This window comes from Balaenoptera physalus, assembly GCF_965194825.1.
Source record: "Balaenoptera physalus genome assembly, chromosome: 7".
Classification (NCBI taxonomy): domain Eukaryota; kingdom Metazoa; phylum Chordata; class Mammalia; order Artiodactyla; family Balaenopteridae; genus Balaenoptera; species Balaenoptera physalus.
This window is the reverse complement of record NC_138886.1, coordinates 23620830-23648689: the sequence shown is the minus strand read 5'-3', so window position 1 is coordinate 23648689 and position 27860 is coordinate 23620830. Positions and strand designations below refer to the sequence as shown.

General features: G+C 44.8%; 1 protein-coding gene across 6 annotated transcripts in view; it reads left to right on the top strand.

Moving 5' to 3' along the window:
* The window catches only part of PALM2AKAP2 (PALM2 and AKAP2 fusion), a 503536-nt gene that overhangs the window by 140446 nt on the left and 335230 nt on the right, over positions 1–27860 (top strand). For all 6 annotated transcript variants that reach the window (XM_082469108.1, XM_082469107.1, XM_082469112.1 and 3 more), the window contains one exon: positions 10287–10332. In XM_082469108.1, the coding sequence (XP_082325234.1) occupies positions 10288–10332 (45 nt within the window). In that variant the 5' untranslated portion in view covers position 10287. Of the gene's footprint in view, positions 1–10286; positions 10333–27860 lie in introns of those variants that run through there.

Here is a 27860-nt window from a genome sequence, read left to right as displayed (position 1 = left end):
AAAAGGTTTGCACAGCATCAAAAGACCTTGGAGAGCAAACTCTAGAGGCAAGAAGCAAGAGTCAGGAGTATTCATGAGTAAGTGCTGGTCTAGTCTGAGGACCATATCTGGCACACCTGGGGTCTTAGCTCGGGCTGCTGTAACAAATCACCATAAATTGGGCAGCTTAAACAACAAACATTTTTTCTTACAGTTCTGGAGGCTGGAAGTCCAAGATCAGGGTATCAACAGATTGGGTTGCTGCTGAGGGCCCTCGTCCTGCTTTGCAGATGGCTGTCTGCTTGCTGTCTCCTCATATGGAGGAAGGAGAGAGAAAAGCAAGCTCTCTACTGCCTCTTCTTTAATCCCATCATGAGGGCTCCATTCTCATGACCTAATTGCCTTCTAAGGCCCCATCTCCATCACACTGGAGATGTGGGTTTCCACGTTTGAATGGGAGGGGGCACAAACATGCAGTCCATAGCACCCAGTGATGGGCTAACAAGTGACTCAGGAGCCTTCACTCGGACACAGGCACATCTAGGCAGAAACACACCCAGAATGATACAGATATTGATGAATAAATGAGATTATGGTCATGATTATAAAAGAGTATTCACTGACCACCTTCAATATGTCAGGAGTTACATACATGATGAATACATTATATCACTTGATTGTCACAGTAATCTTGTAAAATGGATACTGATATCTTTCCCATTTTACACACAGAGTAACTTAAGCTCAGAGAAGTAAATTTCTTAAGGTCATTAAGTGGTAGAATTGAGATTTAAGGTCCAGTTTGTCCAATCCATGCTTCCTGCCAACCTAAGTAGCTTTGTTACATGCAGACAACCATCATGGTGGCTTGTGGGACGCTGATGTATCTGAGATCTCCTTCAGGGCTCTGACTTTATGATTTTTGAGTTAACTGAGAGAGTGACAAGTTAAGTAAATAACTTGTTAAGTCACACACTATGTTAGAAATTGGGAGGGATAACCACTTTTCCTTCCCAAAGGGACCACCATGCATACCCTGAGGGGGTGGGATTTCTGGAATGCTGTAGAGTTAACAAGAGGGGACTTGGAAAGTTAGAAAAGGGAGGGGGAGGCTGCATTCCAGGCATAGCTCGTGGTATGAGAAAGCACCAAATTTGGAATGGGACAAACAGATGAAGAAGGTGTCAAGTTCTCCGGAGAGGAGTATGGGGACTGGAGACTAAAAACAGGGTGAAGCTCTGGCCAGATGCTCTGGTGACTTCTGAGCCTGAAACAAAGGAGAACCACCCCAGAACCCCAGGGGCCTCCCCTCCCCCATCCCAACAAAGGGGAGTTCCGTGCGACAAGGGGACCGAGCCCCGGAGGGAGATGGACTGACTGCCTGTCTATAGCGGGAGATCTTCAATTCTAGCAGAGAGCTCTCTGGTCACAGGAAAAGCTATCTCGACTGTGATGGCTTGTCCACTTGCGAAAGATGGTGTCACAGGGGCTTGACTTAGGGAAGAGTGAAAGGTGAGGAACTAGAGGAGGAAAGAGAGGAACTGAGTGGGAAGAGGGGACATCATGTAGGACTGACAGGAGACACCTGGGTCCCAGCGCAGGCATCAACAATCTGACATCCAGATGTGGGTGCACAGCACTTAATCCAACCCAGATCCTGGAAGGCAACAACCTCCCTGCCCTCCACGCCCACGCCGGGAAAGCTGTCCCCGGAGAGAAAACAATGGGAATGACATCAGTACAGAAGGCAAGCTCATCTGTGCCTCAGAAGTGGCCCTGCCAGCTGCTTTTCCCCAAGGGACAAACACTGCTCTCACTGTGGAGGCCTGGAGAACAGCTGAGTGTCCCTTTCCCAAAGGGTTGAGCCAGACTTGGGGGCTCGTGGGAGTCAGGGAACTGCTGTCTCTGACACGTGATCTAATGTCTTGTTCGTGCTCACTCCCTCCTCAGCAGAACACAACACACCTTCCTTTGTCAAGTCAGCACAGGCTCCATCCTTGGGGCCTCCCAGAGGGGCTGCCCACCCCCCACCCACCTCAGTGCTCCTGGCTCCCAGCCAAGCGGACGCCTCTGCGTCAACTCTTTTTCCATCCCCACCTCCCCAAGTACGCCTTTCCCTCTAGTGGTATAAATTTAGCTCGGAATGAATGCAGAAAGGAGGGCACATTCATGTAAACACGGACCAGGTAGCTTTCCAATCTAAGTTTGACACACACACAGATGGCAGAAAAGATCCAAGTTTCTCTGTTTCCTTCTCTCCTGCTTCTCTCTGCCGCTTCCACTGCATCCTTGGACCCCACACCCTATCCTGCATTTAGCGAAGCTAATTAAATATGTAGATCAGGAAGTGCAACTGTTTGACTGGATAAAGCAGAAATCACTTGAGTGACTGAGGAACATTAAGGAGGCAAAGAGAGCCCTAGGTGGCGTTGGTCATTTGCATTTATTGGTTTGATTGTGTTAGAAACCCATCAGACATCTGGAAGCCTCTTTTGTCTTATGTGCTAGCTGAGTCTTTTCTCCTGGTAGGTTGAGGCTGTGGCTGCTACAGAATGTTTCTCAGTCTTACAAACATCACCTCACCCCAGCCCCTGCCTCCACCCCACTGACCAGTCCTTATGTCCCTGAGATCCTAACCTTGAAGGCATCCCTTTCACTGTAGTCCTTCCCACTCTGAGAGCATTTATAGTTAGTTCTCAAAACACCTTCTCATTCATGAGTTCCTTTCATCCTTACAAGAACCTTGTGGGGTAGTTAGCTATCTCTGTGCCCAGTTTACAGACAGAAAATCTCAGCTCAGAGCAGTTAAGTTGCTTGTCTGAGGTCACACAGTAAGTGGCAGAGTTAGGATTAGGACCTAGGGTTGAGATTTTGTCTGGTGCTCTTTCCACTCTATCTTGAGCTGCTTTGAGGAAAGGTTGTCTGTCCATGAGGCCCCAGCTGGGAGGGTTACATTTGGTAAGGAGAAATTTTTTTTGGTGTAGGTTTTTTATTGTTAAATATTGTTTTGTTTTTAAGGGAACAATTCGGTGGCATTTATCACATTCACAGTGTTGCGCAAGCACCACCTCTGTCTGGTTCCAGCACATCCTTATCGCCCCAAAGGAGACACTGTCCCACTAATCAGTCAGTCTCCATGTCCCCTCCTCTTCCCCTGAGAATACCAGATTACTTCTGTGTCCATGGATTTGCCTTCCGTGGACATTTCATATAAACGGAATCAAGAAAATGTGACCTTTGTGACTGTTTTCTCTCAATAGGCATCATGTCCTCAGGGTTCTTCCACATTGTAGCAGATGTCAGAGCTTTGTTCCTCTTTATGGCTGAGTAATATTCCATTGGAGAATGAGAGTAGCTTTTATGAGTTCAAATAGGAGTGACAACCTGTACATCCCATTCATTTTTTTTTTACTGAAGTATAATTGATTTACAATGTTGTGTTTCAGGGGTACAGCAAAGTGGTTCAGATATATTTATTCTTTTTCATATTCTTTTCCACTATAGGTTACTACAAGATATTGAGTATAGTTCCCTGTGCTATACAGTAGGTCCTTGTCGTTTATCTACTTTATATATAGTAGTGTGTATCTGTTAATCCCAAACTCCTAATTTATCCTCCTTCCCCCCTTTCCCCTTTGGTAACCATAAATTTGTTTTCTATGTCTGTGAGTCTATTTCTATTTTGTAAGTAAGTTCATTGTATCTTTTTTTTAGAATGCACACGTAACTGATATCATATGATATAGATCTGTCTGACTTACTTCACTTAGTATGATAATCTCTAGGTCCATCCATGTTGCTGCAAATGGCATTATTTCATTCTTTTTTTATGGCTGAGTAATATTCCATTGTATATGTACACCATATCTTTTTTATCCATTCATCTGTTGATGGATACTTCAGTTGCTTCCAAGTCTTGGCTACTGTAAATTGTTTTGCTGTGAACATTAGGATACATGTATCTTTTCTAATTAAAGTTTTCATCTTTTCTGGGTATATGCCCAGGAGTGGGATTGCTGGATCATATGGTAACTCTATTTTTAGTTTTTTAAGGAACCTCCATACTGCTCTTAGTAAGGAGCAATTTTTGAGATTGACTGGCTATTACCTCTCAGTGAGACCAGCTCCAAGGGGCCAAACACAAGTTGGATCCATTTTGCCAGTGTATGAGTGTATGGAGGGTGGGCAATGGGTGGGCATGCAGGATTGAAACCCTGAACATGCCAAAGGGCATCAGAAGGGCTCAGCGTCCATAGGTCGTAGGAGCTGAAGCTAGGCTTTCCCAGTTTCATTATTCATTCCCCAACCAGGAGGGCACACAGGATTTAACTGATAGGCTACTGTCCCTGCACTGCCAAACCCACAGGAAATCTCTCTCTTGTTAGCAGTGCTGACTTGCAGGATGTGTGCGGCATGATTGAATCATGGCTAACAATGAAAGTGTTGATGGTCCCACTGCAAAAAGGGATTCCAAGCTGACGGGGCACTTCATGGTCATTGTACTAAGGCAAACTAGACTGGCCCCTAAGCTCTCTGGGAAGCCAGTGACCTGATTGTGTCTACCAGCATCAGATAACCAGACTGGCCTTCCCAAAGACTTTTCCACTTTATAGCTAATTCACACCCAAACCTTGAATCAACTCTACCAAGGAGCACCTTTAATATGTGGGCATGTAGCTCTCTTCCAAAACACTCCACAATTAAGCTTTTCTTTCCATCTTTTCCTAGGACTTAATCTATGTCCTCTTAAGCATTCCCTTCTCATTCCTTCCTATTTATAATCATTAAATTGACTTACTCCAAAAGATAAGGCTGTAGGTGTCTATGAATCATTAAAGGGGGAGTCTGGTAATGAAATTTCTGGACAATAAATGACACAGGGCAGAATCCTCCCTTTTAAAAGATGAAAAAAGAGAAGTACCTACTAATGTGGAAAACTTAAAGAATATTGATAGTTCACCCCTTTTCTTAAAAGAAAAAGCCTACATTGCAAAAAAAAAAAAAAAAGCCTACATAAAAGGGTAGGTACAATCAAGTCACTCACTTGATTTGGTCTATGACAGTTTTAATGAAGGAGTAATTGGGTTGTATAATTAGGACCTGCCATTTTTGGAGCACCTACTATGGTCACTCTCAAGCATTTTCCATCTGTTATCTTGATTTCTTGCAATATCCTTATGAGGTTAGAGTTGTTATCCCCCATTAAGGATGAGGAAATTGAGCTAAAGGAATTCAAGTTTGTGCAGTTGGTGAGTCTGAGGGCTGGGATTCTAACTTGTCTTTACAGCTCATGCCTTTTCTCTGTGTCATGCCCACCTCCCACCACCTAGTCCCACTTTTCAAAATTCTTATCAACATCTGAATAACCCAGCAAGGTGAATGTAGAATGACCCCTAACCATCCAGATCCAATTCCTGTATGCTCTCCTTATAGCCCCTGGTTTCTTCCAGCAATTCACAGTGTTGATCAACTGACATTGCCAAGGCTAGCCAAGAGAAAATGAGGCCGTCAGATAGAAATTGGACCATTCATTTTTAGATGGATTTCTAGTTGCTCTTTTTGAATCTTCTATGTAGAGAGCTTAGTCAATCTATACCTTAAGTGACATCCAGCTTAGTTTATTTCCCACACTGGCACCCTGTTTTCTAACTTCTTTCACTCTCTTGCACCATGGGGACTCTCTCTATGGATCTATCATTTGAATCCCATTGAGAAAAACATCACATACTTGAAATCCCATCAACTTTCCCAAGTTGTTCACAACCACAGGAGCCAAAAGGGCTCCAAGCACTGTACCCCTCCTTTTGATCCTGTGCAGCCATCACATATGTTTTTAATGACCATGTATTCTAAAAGATCCTAGGCAAAAGAGAGATGATACAAATACAAACATTTTGGAGGACCTGGCATCCTTTTAAAATTACTTTTGTTAATGGAAAGCTTCAGGTTACTCTGAAGTTTCACACGCTTAGGTTCTGTTCAGCAAGACTTTAACTTTTACTCACTCAATGGGTCTTGGCAAGTCATTTCCCTCTCAGTTTACAGAGCTCCCGTTTTCCCCACAGGGGAGTAGGCTGTGATCATCTGTGGTTCTCAAAGGACTCACACCCTAAAATAGATTCTGCAATTTTTATTACCAAAACATCTATTTCGCAAATCTAGCATTCTGTATTCTCTCAATATAATGCTGTGCAATACAGCATCTATCAGAAAAACCGTTAGACAATACGGGTAGTGCTTATGCAACACGGTTTACTGTCCCGGCAAGAACTAGTGATTTGTTACACACATTATGCACCCATTGTAATAGATCTTTTGAGATTTCAAATGTGTGGAGGGCAAAAAGTCACCAATATTAGCACTAGACTATGAATTCTTTGTAATACCAAGCCATAGCCTAATGTCTAGTATAGAATAGTTATACAATAAAAGTTTATGAAAGAAATGGCATAATTTGGGTTATAAGTGTCTGTGTTTGTAATGGGTTAGATGATTTCAAAATGCTAAAATTTAGAGCTTTGAGGGGAGAAGTATTGGAAGAGGAGAAAATGTTTTCTCTCTGCTCTTCACGTGCCTTCCTGTTTCACTTAGGGTTCTTAGTCACAAGCAGCAGAAACTGATTCTAGTTGCTAGGAGCAGAGAAGGCATGAATCGAAAGTGTATTACGTAGCTGGCAGAATAGCTGAGAAGGCTAGAGAAGGAGGCTTGAGCAATGGGCAGGACCAAAGATGAGCAACCAGCCTGAAAGAGTTCTCTAATGCTGTGTCTTCAAGGTCCTTGGCCAGTGCACATGGCTAACTAAGCCCAGATTGCATGCCATGTCATAGCTTCTGAGGACCTGGGAAACAAGTGTCTGGCATTTCCCGGCTTGCATGATGGGAAGTAGCTCTGAATCTCACAATGGCTCGTAATATGGGAATTCCCCAAAGATGGAAAGGGCTGCACAAATGGGGCAGCCAGAAAAAAAATGTGGAAGATTCTGCTACATTTCCCCCTGGACAAATCCCCAGGGTCCAGCATTCTGAATTTCTTCTCTCCTTTGACTTTTGGCCATCCCTGCTTTGACAATCGTCAACACGGAGTAAACAGGAGCCCTGTATATCTTGGGTCTCAGGCGGTTAAAAGCCACTGAGGAAGTAAATTGGTCATAAGTCTTCTGTCTACTCCTAGTAAGCCCAGTTAGTACGATGGTTCTAAATCCATCCCTAACTTTTACCTCACCCCATAGATATTTAATTTTGTACATGTATTCAGAGAAATGTGACCCAGGAGATTCTGATGCATACTACTGACTGGGAAATGTGTCTTAATTGTTCCCATTTCTCACAGTTTCTTTACAAACCATTTCTATTTTTCTGAAGTCCCCTCCCACACCCCATCAGTCTCAACCAATGGCCCTTCCGTCAGCTGGGAAAACTAGGCTTCCAATATACACTCCCTCAACTTCTCTCTCTTTCAAATAAAATGACTTCATCTTTACCCGTTCCATCTTCTGTCCTACTTCATTTCCCCATCTTTCCAAGCCTAACTTGGCCACCAGTGCTCATCTGGATGCCCTCTGGTCTAATCTGAGACCTAATACTTATCTTCCCTTTGGACTGTGTCTTTGGTCTCACTTGCCTCATGCCTAATTCCCTTTGGCCCTGAAACATTCAAGTCTCCCCTGATCTAACAACCCTTCAACTTGACTCTGCTTCCCATAGACCACCTTCCTGTTCCCCCCACCACCTTCATCTTTCACATCCAAACATCTGAAAGGAGTGGTTTTTACTCAAGGATGTTCCTTCCCCACGTCTCACTCATTCAAGTCTGTGTAATTGCTTACAGGCTCACCCACACACACACACAGCTCTCTGTGTCACCCACGGCTTCCTGGCTGCCCAGGCCTCTTAGTCTGCATCTTTCTTGACCTCTCCAAACCACTTGACTCTGTTGAAAAACCCTTTCCTCCTGTTGTGGCTTTTCGTAGAAACATCCCTCTTGATTTTTCCTTCTAATCTTCAGATGATACTTCCTCAGCCTCCTTTCCTGGGCTTTCTCCTCTTCTCGTTCTGTTTTCTTACCCTGGCCATTCTTTCTTTAGCTATAACCACGATGTAGATGACACCCAGGTATGTGTCCCCAATCCTGATTCTTCTATCTTGAGATTCAAAGCTTTCCAACTGGTCACTTCCAAAAGATGCCTAAGCCCGTCTTCCACTCCATCTCACCTTCCATCATGCCTTTTAAAAATTTATCATAGTAAAATATACATAACATAAAATTTACCATTTTAACCATTTTAAGTATGCAGTTCAGTGACACTAAGTGCATTCACATTGCTGTGCTCTTCTAATTCCTTTTTAATATCTGTGTAACTGGAGGGGAAAGGACCACTTATTCATCACTGGGGGCTGCCCCTCCTTCATATTACTGGCCGAGCCTGGTGCCTGGTGGTTATACACATGAGCTCTGGAGGGTCTGATCTAAGTTGAAATCCTAGCTCCATGACTCTGGCTGAGTCTTTCCACCTCTCTGGTCTCACTTCGCTCATCTTGTATTCTCTACTCTTGTTGGGTACGCAGTCACTCTGCCGAAGTACTAAAAGCTTTGTTTATTTGTGAGCTAACACCCCTCAAAACACTTGTCCTCTGGAGCTGGCACTGGAAGTGAAGAGAAAATGAACCGTTTGAAGAAAGTGATGGGTCTTAGCCAGAAAGCAGAAGTTCCGGATATACTGGAGGGGGATGTCAAATCTGGTGCTGGCTTGGATTTACGATACAAACAGCTCCACCTACGCCTGTTATGAAAAGAAAGAGAAAACAATCAATCAGTGAAACTGTTTTGGTGACCGCTTCAGTCTTCGGGCAGAGTAGTAATTGCTCTTCAAGTGACAGGTGAAACCTCTCTGAATGCTGAAAAGGTGATTTAGTAGAAATTGCAAGAATTTGCCCAGAAAAGAGGTGATTTGGAGAAATTTGATGTGCCTACCTTTCAAAATGTCTTCTTAAGTCTTGCATTTATAGAGTCATCAAGGATGAAAAGAGGTCACATTGGTTTTTTTCCCCCATGTTTATTTCATTTTATGGAGGAAAGTTTGCTTATGAGTGTTGGGAATTCTAGCAGCCCCCTCCTGGAGGTAAGACGTATTTTGTTTTTAGCTTTTTGTTTCCTTTTGGACTGGATCTTATCTATCTCTCATTTCCAGCCCAGGGCCTGGCATAAAAGATGCACTTTAGAACTGCCGCCTGTTTCAGTAAAGAAGAGGTGAAGTGTTTTGGTGACCAGATCCTACTTTTCCTTTCAGAGACTGAGTACAGAAGTAAAGATTCTCAGAGTTTCAGCCCAGAATGTCACAGGATAATGTTCAGAACAGATTGCCCTTTACAGAGCACCTTTATACGCCTACTTTATCTCATTCAGCACTGACAGACACTCCATTTTTCAGATGAGGAAACTGAGGTTCAGAGTGGTTAAGTGACTTGCCCAGGGCTTCACAGCTAATAAGTGATCAAGCCCAGCCTAGCCGAGCACCTATAACTACAAACTCTCGGTTGTCTTTCTAACCCACATTTGGCCTCACAGAGGGATGGCCTGTGTTGAGCTACACCCTGCCCTTGGCCAACTTGACCGCTGAGGATCCTGCCATTTAAGGCATGTGGGTGAGGCAGTTGGAAATGTCCCCGTGTGGAGTCTAAGCGTTTGGCACGAGATAGAAGGCAGGACGTGCTGGGGCCCCGCTTTCTGCCAGAGGCCCCTGAGCTGGCGTCTGCACGTCCCCAGTGAGCACGTGTCCACCTGGGCGCACCAACCGTGCGCCCTAGCGGCTCCCGGTGCGCCCCGGGTGCCAGCCCGCCCGCGCGCTGCCCGGCCGCGCCTTGGGGGCCTCCCCACTCCCCGCGGCTGCAGCCCCGGTGTCTCCCGCCCGCTTAGAGCAGCCCGGGGCTGCGGCCGCGGGTCCCCCACACCCCAGGGGCGGAGCGAGGCGCGGAGACGTCAGGGCGGAGGACGAGCGCTGGGCGAGCGCGCCCTCCCGGCTGCTGCCAGTGGCCCACGTCCCCGACTGGCGCGGCCGGCGGCGGGGAGATGCAGGGAGCGGCGGCGCTGGGGCGCAGCCAGGCGGCCGGGCGGGCGGGGGCCAGAGGCTGAGCCGGGCGAGCCAGCCGCGCACACAGCTCTGCCCGCCACCTCCGAAGCGGATCCCCGGACGCCCCTCGGCTCTCCCTGGGTTTCTAGCAAAGTCCCCCCGGGGTGTCCATCAATTTCCTTGGGTGACTACAGCGTGTGTTTTTTCTTTCTTCCTTCCCTCCCTGTGTGCCCTTCTCCAGGATGGCAGAGGCGGAATTGCACAAGGAAAGGCTGCAAGCCATAGCAGTAAGTCCACTTTCATTTTATTTTCTTGCTCTATTGTCTGGGACGGAAGAGGACCCCGAGTGCTTCGGGGCCGTGGACATTCCAGCACAGTAGCCGCAGGACATGTGTTTTGGGGATAAAAGTCTGTCAAGGCTCAGCTACACTGCTTTTTCCTTTATGGTCTGTAGATGGAAAGCCCCAGGGCGCGCTTTGGGCTGGGGATTTGAATGTGGAAGATTGGCTTAGAAATAAGATGCTTGCTACTGGGCTTTAGGGAAAGACTAAACAGGAGCATGAGGGGTGGGGTTCGGGGGGAGGGGATTCCTGGAATATTACCACCCAGTGCTCAGTAATACTCTGACTTCAGACACTGGAGAATGGCGGGAACGGTCACCAGAACGGTGGCTGCCGTCCACTCTGCGGAAGCTGTTGGTGTGCTAAGTGGAAAACCAGCAATCAGCTCCACTGCCAGCCACGCGGTAGAACCTCTTCCCTGGAACCGGGAGTGTTCATTTTCCCTGTTCTGTTTGATATTGACAAGGGCACTGTAGCAAGCCACCACCCTGGGGAGGGGGGTGGGGTGGTCTGGGGACTTCTTAGAACAACTGGGTCCTGGAAATAATATTCCAAGAGAGCCTCCTTCTTCTAGGTGTGGATCATCTGAAAACCTATTTTCAGCATACAAAGGAGCAACCAGTTTTGGCAAAGTTTATGTGCACTCTCAGAAAAGTGTACCCATGTGCATCTTGGGTATAAAAGAGCTTGAAAGCTGCCTAAATTTGAGCAATCCTGCCACAGTGTTGCCAATGATCCACAGATGTGGTATTTTTACTGGAGCCACCACAGCTGGATTATATATTTCCTTTTCAGATGAGGGAATGATTACTGCTGCTATATGAAATAATAGCAATTAGAAGAGAAGGTCTCTTAACATATTGGCATAAAAGAATCGCCAGACATTCTTTTACCTAAGTACTGTTTTTTTTTCTTTTTGGTCCAGGAGCTCCCTGGAAACACATATAAACTTGTTGGAGAAATGGTGTGTAATGTTTTGGAAGCAAAGTATATTAAAGTGTTTTTAAAATCCTTTGGACGGATCCTTCACTGGGAAATGCATACAGACTCTTCTTTTTTAAAGAAGCGTTTGATGTGGTCTCTGTGGCTCTGAGATCCTCTTTATCAAAGTCCTCAAATCTTAAAATGTCTTGGAGACTTTACAGCTGAAGCAAGAGAGACATTTGTTGGCACTGTTGAATGCTATGGCTTTTTTGCCTATTGGGCAATCTTTGAACTTGGTCCTCAGAACTCAGGAAGGCTTTTTTTTTTTTTCTGTCCCTTTCCCTCTGAGTATGTGTATTTTGATGGTTAGTGAGGTTGTTTACGGTTTCTAGAGTTAGTGGCCCAGCAGTGTGGCCAGTATGTCATGAACTTGATAAGAATGGAGATATTCAGTCCTCGGTGCCATGTAGCTGGTGGGTGTTTTATATAAACTGAATAATAGGCTGCTTTACTGTCCATGAAGTGGCTGCTCCGGAGAACGTTCGGTTGCTCCCATCGGAGGCCGCCGAAGGTTTCCAACAGTTGTCACATTCTCTGCCTTTGCATGACCAGCTTTACTGGATGCCTGAGGAACAGCTGAGCCTCATGAAAGGACTTGCTTTCTGAACGGGGTGCCACTAGCAGCTTACACTTGGGCCACCCTTTTCCGAGTGGGGCTGGGTAATCCCAGCAGAGGCTAAATGGACTTTCAAGAAAGATCTAGCCAGTCTTCTGGAATTCTCATGCCTGTTCAGTTGTGGAATTGAGTTTGTCCTGTACCTGGGAAGGTGTTGATGATTCTCATGAATGATTCGGCCTCAGTGAATATATCTGTTGTTATTAGTGCAGACTTTCTAACAGCGAATTAAGTGTGTGTGTGTATGTGAGAGAGAGAGAGAGAGAGAGAGAGAGACAGACAGACAGACAGACAGAAAGAGAGAGAGAATTGAGAGATGGGGTGGAGGGGCTTGTGACCACATCAGTGAATAGTTCTATGCCGTGCTTTGGTCTAATGCATACTCTCCAAATTTTGCAAACTTGCCTCTTTCTACCACCTTCCTAGGTTTCTCAGGGGACCCTCAAGAGCTCACGAGGCTGCTGCCAGAGCCTAGCCCTCCTGAAGTCTCTCTGGAGATGTGAAGGAGGAAGAGAATGATTCTTTTTTTTTGTTTGTTTTTTGTTATTCGTTATCTATTTTATACATATCAGTGTATATATGTCAATCCCAATCTCCCAATTCATCACCCCCGCCACCCCGCTTTCCCCCAGGAGGAAGAGAATGATTCTTTATCTCTTCACCAACTTGGGCTCCTCTCCAAGAGGAAGAGCAGATAGATGGAGATTCTAATCTGTAGGCTCTTGGGTACTCTTTAGTCTGGACCTTGGTTCCTTCATCTGTAAAGGGGGCTCATGAGTTCTACCTCAGGGGCTGGCTGTAAGGTTTAGATACGGTGCAGGTGAAGGACCTGGCATGCAGGGGCCAGTAGATGGTCTTGAGCTAGAGCCCCCATTTCCTGTCTACACTGCTGCCTTGTCCTGTGAGGGTGAGAGGCAACATCTCTGAAACAGAGTCTGAACAGCCTTCTTTATCCTTTCCTTTACTCGACTGAAGGCCAGAGCTCAGCCCAGTGTCAATTTCGCTAGCTCCTCAGACCAGGTGCAGAGATGTGACTGGAGGATCCATCCATCCAGTCATGCAGTAGGTGTTTACAAAGTGTTGCCTCTCGGAAGGGACTGGCGATACCAAAAAGTCAGTGTCCCCAAGTTTCAGCCATCAGAGGGAAGACTTTACCCTTCGCACACTTAAGTTCTAAAAGGGACAGATGTCCTGTGACCTACTAGCCACATGATCATCTGTGGGATTTTTTTTTCCCCCCAAGGGAGTGAAATACTCAGAAACTATAGTGCTTTAATTGAATCTTCCAGTTGTGTCCAGAGACTAATCAATGAGAAAAGATGAATCTCAGCCTACTTCCTGCCAAAAGAGGAGCAAATCCATCTTGACAAGTGTCTCTACTCCCAGGTGCTCCTTCCATCCGTAGGGACTCTCCCAAAGTTGTAATTTTAGAAGACAGCAAGATGCCTCTATAGCAGAATGAATGTGGGTAATCATTCAGGGCATAATAATACAGTTGCCATTTATTGACCATTTTCTATTCAGCAGGGCTCTTGTGACGTGTGTTCTTTAAAAAAAAAAAATCTTAAGTTGTTAATAGTCTAACATAAACAATTACTATTCAGTAGCAGGAATACTTATGCAAATGAGCACACACCTGGAGCAGGTAAGCTGACCTGGAGGAGTTGTAGAGCACTTTCCAAGAGAGGAGATGTTTGAGCAAGTCTTGAAGATTGAAAATAAAATGTAAAATAACACAGTAACTTCCCAATGAGCAGAAGGTGTTTATTCACTTGTTTGTTGTTAGTTTGTTTATTATTTATTTGAAATAGTTAGTATAAGAAAGGGAAAGCGAAACACATGAAGGAGTTAAGCCAGTAGCCAAAGGCGCCAACTCAGCAAGGAGACTCAAGTGCATTTGAACACAGATGATGCCATTTAATCGTAATAAGCTGATGAGGGAGGAACGTCTATATTGTCCATGTTTTAAGGAGCCCGACCTTAACAGAAAGTGTCAAGGCCAGAATCAGAACCCACACTGGAGGGCACTGGAGCCCCTTTAGTGACCACTGCCAGAATTGGCTCCCCACAAGATGGTGGCAGCATCTCGTGCTCTTCCCATGAGCTCACTGGGTAGTTCAGCAGCCTCTGTGTCAGCGGATGAGGGAGAAGCAGACTGATTCAGTAGCATCGGGAAAGGCTGAGACAAACCAGGAGGCCACATCCTTTTGAGAGTCTTCCAAGCTGGGTTTCAGTGCATGGAAATACCCAATGGGAGTTCTCACCGAGTGAGTAACATTCCCTTGGAGAAGAAACCACTGTGTCTCAATAGAAACCAGTTTGGGGGGAGGATGTTGTTATGTCTGCACATCCGAGAGGAAGAGAGTCTTCCTTGGGCTCTGGTGAAGATAACTGAATGTTTCAGAGGTCATCGTGGGCAAAAGCCCTCAGAGACATAGAAAATACGGACATACGTGAGTGTGTCGAAATTTGCTGAGATATGAGATGCCAATCCAACCTACACTGGCTCTTTAGGGAATGTTGTCACTTAATGAGAACTCAGACTCTGTGGAATAATAAAAACGATCTTTGGCATTTGTACAGCACTTTACAAAAACCTGCACGTGATACCTGAATTCTGAGCTGTGCTGGGCAGGTCTCATTGTCTCCACTTTACAGTCGAGTATACAGAGGCATCTGGGCTCACACAGTGAGTTGTGGAAGGGTTGTATCTCTCTCCCGACTCCTGATTCCTCGTGTTAGTGGCACATCTAGCCTTGGAGGGGTGCTGTGCTAGGGGCAGGAGCTGCCCCTAGGATCCTTCTGAGCTGGCGGTGGGGAGAGCGGTGAGCTTGCGGGTATGTGGGCCTAACCGTGACTCTGTGGAATCTGCCTTTTGGGGGATTTCACTTTGGACCCCTCGCCCTCTTAAAATTCTCCCCCAGAGGGTACAGATAGTGGCCTATGGCTCCCACCTGACCCCATTCTCTGTCCTGAGAAGGCCCGGATGTAGGTGGGTGGCTTAGGCTGGTTCTGCCTTTTACCCACAAAAAAACACTCTTGGCATTTCCTTGGCTTCATCTCTCAGTGTTCTTCTTGCCTCTGAGCAATAAGGCCTTGAGTGCCAGGGTTGGAGTGTGGACCAAAGGCTAAGGAGGCCAATCAGCCCGCTTTGATTCAGGCCGCTTCGGTTGGCCTGCATGGCTTGGACAAAAGTCCTGGCTGCCATTTGCCTGTGATCCAGCCTAGCTTCCCAGGTCAGGGATCCCTCAGGGGTTCTAGAGACCCAAGCCCAAGCCCTATAGTAACAAAAACTGTGATTCTTGGGGGGACCATCCCTGTACATGAACCTCTGTCGCTGGCAGGCAGCTGGTAAAGGGCTGGGGAATTGAAGATCCCAGTCATTTGTTATCTTCTTCCACATAAATGGTACCCTGCTTCTAAAAGTTCAAGTTGAGGCTTAAAAAATGGTTTGCTCAGGACATTGGTGCTGAGGAAGAGTTTGCCCCAGCTGACTCTGCAGGGCCGCTCAGGAGGTAAGGGCCACTGGGGGCCCATTCAGTGTCATTGCCAGGTCTGGGAGTGCCCAGGCAGGCCTTACACAAATATGCCCAAGGGCCATACACCTCTCTGACCATTTATTTGTACCTCTGAGTATATCAGGCTTTAGCCTCTTGGGACAAAGAGCAGCTGCTCTGGCAAGTGCCCTGTGAAATAGAGCAGTCATCATTTAAAAAACCAAGCAGGGGGGCTTGTGGGTTATGATTTGTTAATATTTAGAAGAAAAACAGGGCTCAGTGAAGGCTTCTCTGCATTTCTTTGGGGTTACCCAGTGCTTTGCAGACCACTGCTATTGGTCCTTTGAACTACCCACATTTTATCACTGATCCTTTTTGGGGATGTTGATCAACTTCCTTGGCAGTAAGAGTTGATCATCATGTAGTGTGATATTGACTGAGGCAGCAAATGGCATTGATGCACGGAGACGGTGGTCCCCAGGGCTGTCAGTACCTCACAGTCTGGTGAGTAACAAGCGTGGATTCTGGTGTACGAAAGCCTTGGCTCACATCCCAGCTTTTCTATTAGTATCTGTGAGACCTTGCTGGCCCTCGGTTTCCTCATCTGTAAGTTGGAGATAATTATAATACCCACCTCATGGAATTGTTGTGAAGGTTATTTGAGAGATTTCGTGGGAAATACTCAGAGCAGGGGTACAGAAAACACTCAACAAAAGTTTTCTGTTTATAATAAGTGAATCAACAAATCATAACTCATGCATCTTTATGGAGAAAATGGACGCAAAGGGTGAAAGATGAATTCTTTTCACCTCAACTGGTGAATTGCCAAACTGGGAAATTTCATGAGTATAGTAACACCTGAGAGTTTGCAGTGCAGGAGGATACTAATAATAACAATGAAAAGGATTGTTTATAGTCGACAGGAGTTGCAAACCCAGAAGGACCCGGGAGCCAGCCTGTAACATAAATGATTGACACGGATTGAGTAGGAAATTGTAAGGACCTGGAGAGCAGATATCACTTCTCAGTGAAGGTACAGTTAATTTATACCAGGTGAGAACGTGGGTCCTATGTTGTCACATCAACTGATTCTCAAGAGAAGCCAGAAATCTTCCTTTTTAAAATGTGAGATCTCCCGTTTCAAAAAGAATAGCATCAAGTAGCTTAAAAGCTTTTAAAACATTCGTGGACACAACAAAATTCCTTTTGGCCAACGGGTTGACCTTTCGTGACCTCCACGTGTAGGTAGAGCTTTGAACATTACTGTGTGCTTTCCTTATGCGTGGACTTGTTTGGATTTCATAAGGATGCTGTGAAGTGGTACTACCAGCTCCCCTGAGATCTTTCATAATGTTACAAAATCAGGGTGCAGTTTCAATAGGACTTTATGAGTTTGGTGTACAAATGTTTGGATCATTGGAAAAATAGTGCATATTTCCTATATTTTTTATTTTTGGCTGCGTAGGGTCTTTGGTGTGGTAGGCAGGCTTCTTATTGCGGTGGCTTCTCTCATTGTGGAGCACGGCCTCTAGGCGCGCGGGCTTCAGTAGTTGTGGCTCGCGGGCTCTAGAGCACAAGCTCAGTAGTTTTGGTGCACGAGCCTAGTTGCTCCGCGGCATGTGTGTGGGATCTTCCCGGACAAGGGCTCGAACCCGTGTCCCCTGCACTGGCAGGCGGATTCTTAACCACTGCGCCACCAGGGAAGTACCCCCTATACTTTTTTATATTAAATGAGCTCCTTGCAACCACTGACATTATTGTAACTCCAAGTTCACATCTAGGTAGGAGATTGCTCTCTCAAAATTAACAGAAAAATTTAAAAGATAGCAGCTTGATGTGGGAAATTCCTGTTATCATAGAAGCACCTTTAAGAGCAAGGTAGGCAAATTGAGCCATCATGTGTTACCCAGGTGTTTGAGATGATTTTGATTTGTTATCAGCCTCAAATAGACAATGTAGGGAGACCGAGCTGGGCTCAGGACTTCTAATAATGGCAGCAACTGCTATTGGGCATAGACTTTTGGCCAGAAATGGTGTAGAACTGTGATTCTCAAACGTCAGTGCGTTAGGATCATCATCACCTGGAGGGCTCCTTAAACACACAGATTGCTGGGTCCCACTCCCAGAGTGTTTGATTTAGTAGATCTGGGCTGGAGCCTGAGAATTTGCATTTCTAACAAGTTCCCAGGGTTTGCTCTTCCCAGCTGCAGCTGCTGTTCTGGGGAATACACGTGGAAAACCCGTGGGGATGTGGTAGAAGACCAGTAGCAAAGGGAGAGGATGGTCTGGGTCTTCATAAGTGGCACACGCCCACTGTGACATGCCCAGGGGTTTGTGAAGTGTGTATATTTTAAAGAGGTGAAATGGAATGAAAGACCAAATTCAAGTCTTAATTAGTGAGAGCCTAAACCTAGCTCAGTTTGAAAGTGATATAGTTGTGTTCCTCTTACATCAAGTGACTAATCCAGAGGAGATCTTGTTTGTCCTGGGTACTTGTTTTAATCTATTTAAATAAAGTAAAATTGAAGACACCTGTTTCAATGGTATGCTTGGGATTGGGATTGGCTGATCAAAACCATGGGCTATAAAATTCACTTGGGGAGGCCTTAGGGGACACCTCAGTGAGACAAGAAGTCATGCAACAGAGCAGATATCCGGCAATACAGTGGGAGCCCCTTTGAGAAATATACATGCTACATATCATGATGCTATAGATGGAGAAGTCCCAGAGCAGATCAGCCAATCAAGTCTTGTGGCAGCCTCTCCAGCCTTCAGGCCTGATTCTCAATGCAGCTGCTTCTCACGTGAGCAGCTCTAGTAGGAGGTCAGGATGAGCAGCAAGTGAGGTTCATTTACTTAATGATGGTTAGTGATTCTCCTAAGCCAGTCTGTGTGCACAAGCCAGGCTTGTCACTGGCACATCAAAGAGGAGTTTATTCTTGTCAAGATGTCCTCCAGGCTTCCTCATCCTAATTGTAGCATCCATTGTTTGAACCAGCCCTTCATATTCAAATGGATTCAGCTTCACCCGGGCTCTTATTTGTCCTAAAACACAAAGCACAGAGGCCACACTGTGCAGGATGAGACCTAAGAGAACACGGACAGACTGTTGGGTGATGGCCGCCCAGCATGGGCGCTTCATAGAGGCAAGTTTGCACTTGAGCACTGTGGGTTCGGGCGAATACCGCACAGCTGAGACCTATTTCTGGCAGGAAATGCCGGCAGAAGCAGAGGTTTGGGGGGGTGGGGGAGCATGTTGGAGCTACATATGCCCTTGGTTAATGGGTATGTCAGTCTTTTCCATTAGTCTCATGTTGAATTAGAATCCACAAAAGGAGATTATTAAATACACAGAGAGACAGACAGAGACAGGCCTATAGCCTATGTACATAATGCTTGAACATATATTAAAAATACATCGGGGCTAGTCTTTGACTCTAGTATCAGTGCTCCTGTAGCATCCTCTGAGCTTAGCTAGAAGAAAGGAATAGGGAACCTGGTCCCTTCCCCTCGCATAAAATGGAAGGGGAACGAAAAGCCACACGCACCCCCAAGGTAAAAAGCCCTAGCTGTAGATGCAAAGGCTGTGAGCCAGACCTCAGAACACATCTTCCCCCTCGTCATTTCCCCTCTGGCAGCCTGTTTCATTACCCTGCGGGCTTCCAGGCTCTTGACAGTCTGTGCCCTCCAAAATGTCTTCAAGGCATTTGTAAAACCTGCCCTTACTTCTTTGCTACATTATACCGATTTACTTACTATTCTAGGTGGGTGGGATTTTTTTTCCCCCTTCTAAATTATAACCAGTCATCTGAGGATTCACTTTATTTTTTAGTTCAGGGCTGAAACTTAAAACTTTGAGGGTTATAAAAAAAAACGTTATTCTTAAGAGAAAAACATATGCTTGAAAACTTAACCCCTTGGTGGTAGCCAGGGGATCCTCTTTCTCCGAGTTTGAGTAATAGTGCAAACAATTTTTGAGACCAATAAATACCGCGTGGGGCTTCAGGATTGGGGCAGCTGTGATAGATGCATGTCCTTGTGTGATGGATAGAGAAGCCGGGATCTGGGAGAGGTACCTTTTTGGCCGAGAGGCATGGGGTCAATCCAGAGGCTCCCCCCGGGCTCCTGGTTCATCTCTCTTTTTTTTTTTTTTTTTTAAACAGTATGGTTGAGGATAATCTTTATTGTGAGTAGTAGATTATTTATTTATTTATTTATTTATTTATTTATTTATTGCCGTTCCGTGCAGCATGTGGGATCTTAGTTCCCTGACCAGGGATCGAACCTGTGCCCCCTGCACTGGAAGTGCAGAGTCCTAACCACTGGACCGCCAGGGAAGTCCCTCCTGGTTCATCTTAAACAGAGTTTCTATGTCCTGACTTGTCAGCTTGGGTTGATGATACTTGCTGCCTCTAGTGGGTTGGGAAATGGTTCGAAAATTTCCTTGCCCCAGTGGGACTGTGAGACATATAAGATCTGAAAAGTGGAAAAGAGTGTAGCGGTTCCTCAAGAAATTCAAAATAGAACTGCCATGTGATCCAGCAATCCCACTTCTGGGTATACATCCGAAGGAAATAAAATCACTATCTTGGAGAGATAGCTGCACTCCCATGTTCATTACAGCATAACTATTCACAGTAGCCAAGAGATGAAAACAACCTAAGTGTCCATTGACAGATGATTGGATAAAGAAAAGGTGGTACATACAGAGTGGAATATTATTTAGCCTTTAAAAAGAAGGAAATCCTGCCGTTTGTGACAACATGGTTGGACCCTGGAGGGCATTCTGCTAAGTGAAAAAAGCCAGACACAGAAAGATAAATACCTATAATCTCACTTATATGTGGAATCTAAAAAAAAACCATTAAACTTATAGTAACAGAGGAGAGTGATGGGTATTAGAGGCTGGGAAGTGGGGGAAAGGGGGCGATGTTGATCAAAGATCTTGTATAACTTCCAGTTTTAAGTTGAATAAGTTCTGAAAACCGAATGTACAGCATGGTGACTGTGGTTAATAATCATGTATTATATACTTGAAATCTGCTAAGAGAGTAGATCTCATGTGTTATCATTAAACACACAAAAATGGTAACTGTGTGAGGTGATGGATATGTGAATTAGCTTGATTGTGATAATTATTTCACAATGCATATCAAAACATCATGTTGTACACTGTATATATATACAATTTTTATTTGTCAATCATACCTTAAAGCTGGGGAAAAAAATGATCAGTTTAAAAAAAAAGATCTGGAAAGCTTGAAGCTAATGTGAATGGCCTTGAAAAGAAATACTGCTTATCCAGGAAGCAAAAACACACTATAGATAGTGATGAGCCCATCATCTGAGTGCCCATGTTTCTTTTCCAGGTGGTATATAGGCAGCCTTGTTCATGAACAGTGGAGTCTGAGCATACATGTTCAGAATTTAGTGCTGGTCATCAAATAAAACTCGCAGCAAAACCCAAAGGATATTTAACAATAGCTGGGATAGGTGTGTGGGGATGGGTCAGAAGGCAGGGCAGGTCCTGGAGGCTGGCTGTAGAATGTGCTCTCTAATGCTACCAGCTACTAGAAACGAGACTTTGGCTGCCTGATCACTCCCCATCCTTATTCACACGGGACTGAGAATGACAGATGTCCATCCCACCAGCGTTGGATCTGATGGCCACGACGAAGAGAAAGCATTGGCCCTGACAACACAGAGGAGGCGAAGGTAAAAGTAATTGCTCAGTTACCCTCCTCTCTCTCCCCTTCCTGCCATCATCGCTCTCAATCTTGACATATCACTGCCTCTGGAGGATTCCAGCTCTCCATCTGCGCTGAGCCTGGGTCCACAGAGAAAAGCTGGAAGCAGAATGGCTTAGCAGTGGTGGGGGGAACAGGAGGGGAACATCTCCCCTGTAGGGAGGCAGGGCACCCCAGGGCTCAGAAAGCAAGTCAAAGATGGTAACTTGATCCTGTAGCTTTCTTTTAGGGGGAGGGAGGAAGGGTCTCCCAGTTTCTGAGAGCTTCCCATGGGCCAGACACCCTGCTGAGTGCCTTATACTGGGCGTTAAAAACTCAGTTGTGCACAGGTGGCAGGTTGACGTGGTGGCTGAGCTTGTGGGATTGTGGTGACCGGAGAGGGTGGGTTCCCCAGAGGGCAGGCAGCACTCAACTCCAGCTGATGGGTACTTTGTGGGAATATAAGTCCGAGATCTTCTATTCTTCAAGGCATCTGGAAATCCAGCTTTTGAAGGAAGTCTGTTGATATTTATATGTTCATAACCATTGAAACACTGTGTGGGCCAAACCAAACACAGTGAGATTTTAATACAGTGTGTGGGCTGGATTCATTCCTCACCCCTGACCGCCCCCCTACCCCCACCTTGGGCCGCCAGTTTCCCACTTCTGCCTTTCACAGCATTTTTATTTAATTGTAAAGCCAGTAGTATGTGGAGGTGATAGGGTAGTAGTGTTACAGCTTGAGGCTAAGTCAGATGTAGGTATGTTTAGGTCTGTTGGGGAAATTGGTGGGGGACCTGCCAGAAGCCCATCGAGGGCCCTCTGGATGGGGACCCTATAAGAAAACCATAGTCTCAGGTTAGAGTCAGAATTGCTACTTAAATCCGTTCCTTATCCAGCATGCTGGATCAACTCGCAAATTCTCTGTAAGAAGTAACAACTGAAATCACTCCTTAAAAAAATAATAATAATAATTAACATAGAGCAAAATGACCTTTTTGACGTACACATCTCTGAATTTTGTAACATGTAGATTTGTGTAACTGCCAGCACACTCAGGATGCAGAACAGTCCATCAGCCCTCAGGACTCCCCCAGGAAGCACTGTTTTTTTAACTCAGTACACATTGCAATGTAAAGGCCCCACCTTGCACCCTGACTTTAAGGATTCTGAAAACCACTTGGGGTGAGAAGGATAACCAGAACAGGAAACTGGGGTTCCCAGTCTTTGGTGGGTAACTCTTTCATAATGAATGCCCCTCCCACACCTATAACAAATTCTTGCTTTTCCCTAATAAATGCCTACCACTCCAGCCTAGTTCCTTTTTTCTCTAGCCTCCACTAGAGTTATCACATTTGGCAACTAAAATTATAGGATGCCCAGTTATTGCATGGGACACACTTTTATACTAAAAAATGATTTGTTGTTCTTCTGAAATTCAGATTTAACTGGGCGTCCTGTAGTTTATCTGGCAAGCTCATCCCCTTCACATATATGCTGCATTCACAACCGAGTTTAGAACCCACTTTTTCTGGGTCTGTGTTTCACTCTTCCATGTGAGTGTGAAAATACTCATTGGTTTTACTTTATTTTTTTCTCTTTCTTATTTCATTTTTTTTTATTTAAAAAAGTTTTTTATTTTATATTGGGATATAGTTGATTTAACAGTGTTGTGTTAGTTTCAGGTGTACAGCAGCGTGATTCAGTTATACATATACATGTATCTGTCTTTCAAATTCTTTTCCCATTTAGGTTATTATGGAATATTGAGCAGAGTTCCCTGTGCTATACAGTAGGTCCTTGTTGGTTTCTATTTTAAACATGGCAGTGTGTATATGTCAATCCCAAACTCCCAATCTATCAATACTCATTGGTTTTAAATAGTAATAAGTTTGTAGGAAGATAGGGCATGTACTGGAAGGCCAAGAGGACCTACCTCATCAATACATTAATGTGTTTTCAAGAAACCCACTAGACGTATCCTTTCTGGAGAATAAGAAATGGATTAATGTGTGTTGGAGGGCAGAGGACAACTGGATTTCAGAAACTGGGACATTTTCCAGCTCCCCTTCACCCCCCTCCCCTGGCCCAACCTTTGAATGATATAAAATTGCGAAGACTAAACAAGGAGATTGTTCACACTGGGTGATTTTGAAAATATCACTGGAATGCTAGCCTTCGGCAGGCCATATATTTTGCATTGAGCAAGATGCGGCCTTGTGGTGTGTTGTCCGTGAGTCAGGCAGAGCTCACAACCAGCTCATTCCCAGCCCGGATGTTTTGGTTGAGAATGCTGTGATGGTTGATTGATTTCTCTTGTTTGTTTGTTTGTTTTTTCATTTATCAATTTTACTAGTGTGATTTCAGAATCACAATGAGACGAGAAGGAAAATCAATTTTACAGAGTACCTTCAGAATGAAGAATGATTGGAAATTCCAATTTTCTGTCTAGACCAGAGTCAGCAAGCATCAGTCTACGAGCCAGATCTGGCCTGCAGTCTCTTTTCATAAGGCCTGTGAGCAATACGTGGTTATTACATTTGTAAATGGTTGGAAATTTAAAAAAAAATATTTCATGACGTGAAAATTATATGAAGTTCAGATTTCAGTGTCCACACTAAAGTTTTATCAGAACACAGCCATTCCCATTCATTATTGCATGGTCTATGGCTGATTTCATACTACAGCAGCAGAGCTGAGTAGTTCCAACAGAGACCATACAGCCTGCAAAGCCTAAAATATTTATTCTCTGACCCTTTATAGAAAGACGTGGCCAACTCCTGCTCTAGACTCTATATCTGTTCTGTAACCATAGAGGTATGGTTGTGTTTGTGTTTAAGGTTCTAGGAATCTTTTAGCTAAAGAAGTGACTGTTGTCTGGTTGCTAGCAGTTCAGAACAGTAAACCTCCTAGGCATGTATCCGGAGAAAACTCTAATTCGAAAAGATACATGCACCTCAGTGTTCATAGCAACACTATTTACAATAGCCAAGACGTGGAAGCAACCTAAATGTCCATTCATTGACAGATGAATGGATAAAGAAGGTGTGGTATATATACACAATGGAATATTACTCAGCCATAAAAAAGAATGAAATAATGCCATTTGCAGCAACATGGATGGACCTAGAGATGATCATACCTAAGTGAAGTAAATCAGACAAAGACAAATATCATATGATATCATGTATATGTGGAATCTAAAATATGATGCCAATGAACTTATTTACAAAACAGAAATAGACAGACATAGAAAACAAACTTATGGTTACCAAAGGGGAAAGGGGGGTGGAGGGAAGGATAAATTAGGAGGTTGGGATTAACATATACACACTACTATATATAAAATAGATAACAACAAGGACCTACTGTAGAGCACAGGGAACTATGCTCAATATCTTGTAATAGCCTATAATGGAAAAGAATCTATATATATATTCAGTTAAATATTATATATGTATAACTGAATCACTGTGCAGCACACTCGAAACTAACACAACATTGTAAAGCAACTATATTTCAATAAAAGTTAAAAAGAATAAAGAAGGCACAGTGAATGAAAAAACATCAGTAAAGCATCAGACTCCCTTTTCACTCTTTTCTGGGCTGCTATGATGAGAGGCTTATATTTACTGAAGCACTTGCATACTGAATTTTGCTACTCTACGGTTTTCATGTTACATCCTCGCTATCTAAGCCAACTATGTGTTTTCTTTTGAAAACCAGAAAATCTGATGTCTTAGAGGTAATGGTTTGGCCCATGTAAAAATAAGTGATTACATATAAAACCATTTTTTTCCATTGACAGGGGATAAGAGGGTAGAGGAAAAGCACTGGTCATTCTCCATATCGTTTTTCTTTCTCCCCAGAAATTGCCAGAAGTCTCATTCCGTGCTCGCCGGGGATTTTAAGGGTGAAGTATCAGAATGGGAGTCAGAGAACACATCCACCACATTCCCTGAGTCCGAGCAGGAAGCCAGTGGAAAGTGGCTTCTGACCCGCTGCCCTGTCATTCATTAGCCCTTTGCCGAGGGTCAGTTACCTCCTGGAAGCCATAGCACCAATGGCTTCATTTGCAAATAAAGTGACCAGCAGGTAAAAGCTGCTGATGGCCTGCGGTAGCAGAGTCCACTCTAACCTCCCTGAATCATCAAATGTTTCCCTTCTGCCCCCTTCCCTTTCTTGTCTAAAAGGGCCAGCTGCAATTTTGAGTCTTGTCTGCCTGGAAATTTCCAAAGGGACTTTGGTGCCTTAGTAAATATTTTCAAATTGCCCAAGGGAGAGAGTAGAGCCATAATTGTGAAATCAGGTTTAGAAAGCGATTACTGCAGTACTTGGGCCGGCCGTGTGAGTGTGCGGGAGCAGGCCGTGGTGTGGACCCTCGTGGTTCCTCACTCGGCTGGTGGCTGGCTTTTGCTTTTCTGGTCAGACATACGCCAGACCCTGACATTCTCTGTCTGGGCAACTTCTGAGCAGCTGCTGGGAGAAGAGGAAGCCAAGCATGGGGTTAGCGTAGGGTTCCCTCAACTGTGGCACTACTGACAGTTTGGACCAGCTAATTCTTTGCTGTGGAGGCCTGTCCTGTGCATTGTATGATGTTTAGCAGCATTCCTGGTCTCTATCCAGTAAATGCCAGTAGCATTGCCCGTGCCCCAGCGTGACAATCAAAAGTGTCCCCAGACATTGCCAAATGTTCCCTGGAGGACAAAATAAGCCCTTTGAGAACCACTGATGTCGTATAATGTAAGGGTTACCTGACCAAATGTATTTCCCGTACTTTCAGTATTAGAGATTCATTGCTTTATGCCTTCCCTTTCACCCCTAGGAATTCATTCCTTGAAGCCATGGAGGCTTCTTTAGTTTCCAGACTGTCCCATGAAAATACAAGTTTCTCACAAGGGGTAAAGCCCCAAGCCTGGGAGGACAAGTGGTTTTCATCTCGTGTCAAGCCTGACCGTCTTGGGAAGATGTCTGAGGCTGCATTTGGGTTTGAGGTAAAGAACAGCATGATAGAGTACAGGGGATGAGGGAGTTGCTCTTTGTGTGTAAAGAGCCGTCTTACCTGGTGTCTCTGCAGAGATTCATCAGTCAGGCCCCCGTCTCGGGTTGTAACTGCTCCTGGGGGCACCGTTCGTACATGGTCACTGTAGCTTCGTGTATTTGTTAGGGCAGTTTTCTAGCAGGTGCCAGAAAGGTGTCTTGGAGAAGAGGTACCTTTTCTAGATCCCACAGAGCTACCGTATGGGCTGGCGGAGGTGCTGTAGTCTGCTTGATGGGAATAAGCAGCAGGAAGCACAAGGAAAGGGGCAAAGAGGGTAATTCCTATCTCTCTCCCTTCACTTGATTATAAGCTCCTGGAAGGCAAGGGCAATGTCAATTTCATCATTACCCCTTTGCTGCCTTCATGGTACCTTTCACATAGCACCAAAGCCTCTTCAGTGACCTTAAGCAGGGTTCTTAACGTGTTTTATGTCTCAGACTCCTTCTCAGTCTTGTGGACTCAGAAAAACGCTTCAGTGCACACAATAAAATACATAGGACTAAAAAGATGACCAATTACATTGAAATACAGGCAGCACAATATTAGAAAATTGCGATAGATAACATCTGTTCTTCTATATTATTGTATTAAATGAAATCTAGTGGCAATTCTAATACATACTCCAATTTCTAATTATTGATGAACATAAGTGATATTTCAAGTTATCTCCAACAACTATAATGCGATCTGAAAATACCTGTGATTTCTATTCATGGCAAAGTCATAGGTACTGAAGATATTTCTGAGGCTTGTCCTTCTGTTCGTAACTGAAGGTAATGCTACATTTCAGCTCAAGGTTAGTGAAAATAGCGTTTAACTGGCTACCCTGAGTTCTGGCTCATCCCTGGTCTCCCTGAATTCTTTCTTAACCAGGCATCTGCTTTAAAGCTCCCTCTGTTCCTCCACGTGATGCTACCCCAGCCACCTGCTTGAGACTCTTCCCTAGCAAATTTCTCCAGGTTCCTTCTTCTGTCCGTACACGCCTTTCCATCTAAACCCTCCTGCTGGGTTGTGTCTTTTGTCTCCTATCTAAGTTCGCAAGGCAAGGGAAGCATCCAGCCCCCACTTGGGGTTCCCGAGCTTAAGAGGAGAGAGGGAAACAGACGCATCCTAGATGTCCAATGAATGCTTGTTCAGATGAAATGGTCGCTTTGCCAACTTTACCCTTTTTTCTTTTTTTTAACATCTTTATTGGAGTATAATTGCTTTACAATGGTGTGTTAGTTTCTGCTTTATAACAAAGTGAATCAGTTATACATATACATATGTTCCCATATCTCTTCCCTCTTGCGTCTCCCTCCCTCCCACCCTCCCTATCCCACCCCTTTAGGTGGTCACAAAGCACCGAGCTGATCTCCCTGTGCTATGCGGCTGCTTCCCACTAGCTATCTATTTTACATTTGGTAGTGTATATATGTCTATGCCACTCTCTCACCCTGTCACATCTTACCCTTCCCCCTCCCCATATCCTCAAGTCCATTCTCTAGTAGGTCTGTGTCTTTATTCCCGTCTTGCCACTAGGTTCTTCATGACCTTTTTTTTTTTTCCTTAGATTCCATATATATGTGTTAGCATACTGTATTTGTTTTTCTCTTTCTGACTTACTTCAC